At 45.4% G+C, this 6,000-nt stretch overlaps 1 protein-coding gene across 3 annotated transcripts in view; it reads left to right on the top strand.

The window, feature by feature from the left end:
* Positions 1-6,000, top strand: part of slc27a1a (solute carrier family 27 member 1a) — a 38,775-nt gene that overhangs the window by 17,797 nt on the left and 14,978 nt on the right. For all 3 annotated transcript variants that reach the window (XR_009807395.1, XM_061905080.1, XM_061905081.1), the window contains 4 exons: positions 1,849-2,058; positions 2,124-2,250; positions 2,318-2,455; positions 2,522-2,686. Coding sequence is in view for 2 of the 3 variants with exons in the window: in XM_061905080.1 (XP_061761064.1) it covers positions 1,849-2,058; positions 2,124-2,250; positions 2,318-2,455; positions 2,522-2,686 (640 nt within the window). In the remaining variant the exon portion in view is untranslated. The remainder of the gene's footprint in view (positions 1-1,848; positions 2,059-2,123; positions 2,251-2,317; positions 2,456-2,521; positions 2,687-6,000) is intronic.

Here is a 6,000-nt window from a genome sequence, read left to right as displayed (position 1 = left end):
AGTAAGGATGTACACCAAGTACCCACATTTTTAGTAAGGATGTACACAGAGTACCCACATTTTTAGTAAGGATGTACACCGAGTACCCACATTTTTAGTAAGGATGTATACCGAGTACCCACATTTTTAGTAAGGATGTACACCGAGTACCCACATTTTTAGTAAGGATGTACACAGAGTACCCACATTTTTAGTAAGGATGTACACCAAGTACCCACATTTTTAGTAAGGATGTACACAGAGTACCCACATTTTTAGTAAGGATGTACACCGAGTACCCACATTTTTAGTAAGGATGTACACCGAGTACCCACATTTTTAGTAAGGATGTACACCGAGTACCCACATTTTTAGTAAGGATGTACACCGAGTACCCACATTTTTAGTAAGGATGTACACAGAGTACCCACATTTTTAGTAAGGATGTACACCGAGTACCCACATTTTTAGTAAGGATGTACACCGAGTACCCACATTTTTAGTAAGGATGTACACCGAGTACCCACATTTTTAGTAAGGATGTACACCGAGTACCCACATTTTTAGTAAGGATGTACACCGAGTACCCACATTTTTAGTAAGGATGGATACCGAGTACCCACATTTTTAGTAAGGATGTACACCAAGTACCCACATTTTTAGTAAGGATGTACACAGAGTACCCACATTTTTAGTAAGGATGGATACCGAGTACCCACATTTTTAGTAAGGATGTACACCGAGTACCCACATTTTTAGAAAGGATGTACACCGAGTACCCACATTTTTAGTAAGGATGTACACCGAGTACCCACATTTTTAGTAAGGATGTACACCAAGTACCCACATTTTTAGTAAGGATGTACACAGAGTACCCACATTTTTAGTAAGGATGTACACCGAGTACCCACATTTTTAGTAAGGATGTACACCGAGTACCCACATTTTTAGTAAGGATGTACACCAAGTACCCACATTTTTAGTAAGGATGTACACAGAGTACCCACATTTTTAGTAAGGATGTACACCAAGTACCCACATTTTTAGTAAGGATGTACACCAAGTACCCACATTTTTAGTAAGGATGTACACAGAGTACCCACATTTTTAGTAAGGATGGATACCGAGTACCCACATTTTTAGTAAGGATGTACACCGAGTACCCACATTTTTAGTAAGGATGTACACCGAGTACCCACATTTTTAGTAAGGATGTACACCGAGTACCCACATTTTTAGTAAGGATGTATACCGAGTACCCACATTTTTAGTAAGGATGGACACCGAGTACCCACATTTTTAGTAAGGATGTACACAGAGTACCCACATTTTTAGTAAGGATGTACACCGAGTACCCACATTTTTAGTAAGGATGTATACCGAGTATCCACATTTTTAGTAAGGATGGATACCGAGTACCCACATTTTTAGTAAGGATGGACACCGAGTACCCACATTTTTAGTAAGGATGTACACAGAGTACCCACATTTTTAGTAAGGATGTACACCGAGTACCCACATTTTTAGTAAGGATGTATACCGAGTACCCACATTTTTAGTAAGGATGTATACCGAGTACCCACATTTTTAGTAAGGATGGACACCGAGTACCCACATTTTTAGTAAGGATGTACACAGAGTACCCACATTTTTAGTAAGGATGCAAACCGAGTATCCACATTTTTAGTAAGGATGGATACCGAGTACCCACATTTTTAGTAAGGATGGATACCGAGTACCCACATTTTTATCTATCTCAGCTGCATGTTAATTATGATTATCACACAGAAAAACTGTAACATTGTTTTCCAAACTGTGCGTGGCTTCAAAATGGTGGCAGCATTTGATGATGAGAATATTTCATCTTAGGTGATCCAGTACATTGGAGAAATATGCCGCTACCTCCTGTCTCAGCCTGTGCGAGCGTCAGAAAAGGGCCACAAAGTTCGCCTGGCCGTGGGAAACGGTCTGCGGCCCAGCGTGTGGGAGGCCTTTACAGATCGCTTTGGAGTGAAGAAGATCGGCGAGTTCTACGGCGCCACCGAGTGCAACTGTAGCATCGCCAATTTGGATGGCAAGGTCTGCCGTCTCATGTGCACTTTCTGCTGACATTTCACTCATGTAACCTCATTCTGCGTCTTCAGGTGGGCGCCTGTGGATTTAACAGTCGCATCCTGCCCAACGTCTACCCCATCCGCCTGGTTCGAGTGGACGAGGACTCCATGGAGCTGGTCCGGGACAAACGTGGCCTCTGTGTGGCCTGTCAACCCGGTGACTGATCACACTTAAGCAGCAATTTGCATGAAACTTCCTCGCCTGACTCCTCCTTGTCTTCCAGGAGAACCAGGACTCCTGGTAGGTCGCATCAACCAGCAGGACCCCTTGAGGCGCTTTGACGGCTATGCTAATCATGAAGCTACAAAGAAGAAAATAGCCCATAATGTCTTCAGAAAGGATGATTCTGCGTACTTGTCAGGTTAGCAGTCTTTTCTTTTTTTTTTTTACTGTGAGGACACAAGTATTTCTTCCTTGTCTGTTCTAGGTGACGTTCTGGTGATGGATGAGCTGGGCTACATGTACTTCCGGGACCGCGGTGGCGACACTTTCCGCTGGCGAGGAGAGAACGTGTCCACCACAGAAGTGGAGGGCATACTCAGCAACCTCCTGGATCAGACTGATGTGGCCGTGTACGGCGTGGCAGTGCCAGGTGAGCTCCTACTCGCTGTTGTCTTCTTGCCCATCCACACATTCTATGAACTATTAATGGTTGTACTCATGTATGGTGAAAGCCACCGACAGTGTGACGACATCAACACAAGATTTCAACCAGTCCTTTATTTTCTTTTATTACATACAATTGTTTGAGCAAAACAAAGCAATTAACAAAAGCAAAAATACTATTTAGTACTGTGGTGGAGGGTTTGAAGCCTAAACAGCAAAAAAAAGTGAATTTAGTACAAAGTTTTGTTTACCCATAATCAAAAAGTACAAAGTTGGATGGCATTGTCCATGCAGACAGACAACGTCCTCCGGAGGCGTTGAAGGAATCGAAAATCATGCGAATCACACACAGGCCTGGTCTACTTGGCCATTTATGTGTTTTTTCTTGTGTCAAGCTCCTGTTGTTTTGGACCTGTTAGTTCTGCAACATCCTTCAATCTCTTAGTCATAATAACAAATCAAACATTTTGTAGAATGGTCAGACCGACCACAAATTCAACTTTCACCCACATATGATCCTTCAATGCTTCCCAATCGGAAAAAAAGAAATGAGCAGACATTCTTAAGGCTTTTTGACAGACTTTCTTCTCTGACTTCGACAGACACAAACTATGGTACAAAAGGTCAGAAAGTCCACTACATAACCCCTTCCAGGGGTCTAGAACCCTGGACCATACTGTTTTCTGACCTAGGCCACTTACTTCAAATCTCTAGCACATCTAAATGAGCTGACCTAATCAATCTAGCATGGATCCTATACAGTTCTGCTTCTTCCCTGGTTATTGACATCACTCAATCTTAGTGGTGTCGTGCACCGACTGTGACGATGCCGACAGATGTTATATTATTACCCATTTATTTAGTTATTATTTATTACCCTCTCTCCCATTAATCTACTCCTTCATTTCCTATTAATAAATCGCTAAATAAATGGGTTGTACTTGTATAGCGCTTTTCTACCTTCAAGGTACTCAAAGCGCTTTGACACTACTTCCACATTCACACACCGATGGAGGGAGCTGCCATGCAAGGCGCCAACCAGCACCCATCAGGAGCAAGGGTGAAGTGTGTTGCTCAGGACACAATGGACGTGATGAGGTTGATACTAGGTGGGGATTGAACCAGGAACCCACGGGTTGCGCACGGCCACTCTCCCACTGCGCCACGCCGTCCCTAATAGTTGCTGACTTGTTGCTGTAACCTGCTTCCATTTAAACTTCTTCAGATTTACAAAGCACTTTCTGTTGGTGTTGCCTAAAGCTAGCTTAGCTATTAGCACACCTGCTCTGAGCTTTGTCTCGATGTGTAGCATGTGGAGTCTCATCCTCCAGTCATGAAGTAGTAAGGAATGCAGGTGATGGAAGTGATGATGATGATTAGTTTAGTGAGTGTATGAGACACACAAGTAGCTGCCGGCCGCTTGTCAGCTAAAAAAATATTATACAAATAAATACAGTGTCAGCCAGAGGGGATCAATGTTTGTAATTAAAAAGCATTAATTGGCAATGGTGATCACTTACTGACTTTTGTACTGGAAATGGTCTGAAACTAATTGGTTGGAGATGCATCAACACCTGACATTGTCAACCAGCAGGTAGCGAGGATAGCTTCCCACACAGACATTGTCAACCAGCAGGTAGCGAGGATAGCTTCCCACACAGACATTGTCAACAAGCAGGTAGTGAGGATAGCTTCCCACACAGACATTGTCAACAAGCAGGTAGTGAGGATAGCTTCCCACACAGACATTGTCAACAAGCAGGTAGTGAGGATAGCTTCCCACACAGACATTGTCAACAAGCAGGTAGTGAGGATAGCTTCCCACACAGACATTGTTGACCAGCAGGTAGTGAGGATAGCTTCCCACACAGACATTGTCAACCAGCAGGTAGCGAGGATAGCTTCCCACACAGACATTGTCGACCAGCAGGTAGTGAGGATAGCTCCCCACACAGACATTGTCAACCAGCAGGTAGTGAGGATAGCTTCCCACACAGACATTGTTGACCAGCAGGTAGCGAGGATAGCTCCCCACACAGACATTGTCAACCAGCAGGTAGTGAGGATAGCTTCCCACACAGACATTGTTGACCAGCAGGTAGCGAGGATAGCTTCCCACACAGACATTGTCAACCAGCAGGTAGTGAGGATAGCTTCCCACACAGACATTGTCAACCAGCAGGTAGCGAGGATAGCTTCCCACACAGACATTGTTGACCAGCAGGTAGTGAGGATAGCTTCCCACACAGACATTGTCAACCAGCAGGTAGCGAGAATAGCTTCCCACACAGACATTGTTAACAAGCAGGTAGCGAGGATAGCTTCCCACACAGACATTGTCAACCAGCAGGTAGCGAGGATAGCTTCCCACACAGACATTGTTAACAAGCAGGTAGCGAGGATAGCTTCCCACACAGACATTGTCAACAAGCAGGTAGTGAGGATAGCTTCCCACACAGACATTGTCAACCAGCAGGTAGCGAGGATAGCTTCCCACACAGACATTGTTGACCAGCAGGTAGCGAGGATAGCTTCCCACACAGACATTGTCAACCAGCAGGTAGCGAGGATAGCTTCCCACACAGACATTGTCAACCAGCAGGTAGCGAGGATAGCTTCCCACACAGACATTGTCAACCAGCAGGTAGCGAGGATAGCTCCCCACACAGACATTGTCAACCAGCAGGTAGCGAGGATAGCTTCCCACACAGACATTGTCAACCAGCAGGTAGCGAGGACAGCTCCCCACACAGACATTGTCAACCAGCAGGTAGTGAGGACAGCTCCCCACACAGACATTGTCAACCAGCAGGTAGCGAGGACAGCTCCCCACACAGACATTGTCAACCAGCAGGTAGCGAGGATAGCTTCCCACACAGACATTGTTGACCAGCAGGTAGCGAGGACAGCTCCCCACACAGACATTGTCAACCAGCAGGTAGCGAGGATAGCTTCCCACACAGACATTGTCAACCAGCAGGTAGCGAGGACAGCTCCCCACACAGACATTGTCAACCAGCAGGTAGCGAGGATAGCTTCCCACACAGACATTGTTGACCAGCAGGTAGTGAGGATAGCTCCCCACACAGACATTGTCAACCAGCAGGTAGTGAGGGTAGCTTCCCACACAGACATTGTTGACCAGCAGGTAGCGAGGATAGCTTCCCACACAGACATTGTCAACCAGCAGGTAGTGAGGATAGCTTCCCACACAGACATTGTCAACCAGCAGGTAGCGAGGATAGCTTCCCACACAGACATTGTTGACCAGCAGGTAGCGAGGATAGCTTCCCACACAGA

Source organism: Nerophis ophidion, linkage group LG07, assembly GCF_033978795.1.
Source record: "Nerophis ophidion isolate RoL-2023_Sa linkage group LG07, RoL_Noph_v1.0, whole genome shotgun sequence".
Taxonomy (NCBI): Eukaryota; Metazoa; Chordata; class Actinopteri; order Syngnathiformes; family Syngnathidae; genus Nerophis; species Nerophis ophidion.
Note: the sequence above shows the minus strand (reverse complement) of the source record. Positions and strands in the feature narration are given on the sequence as shown.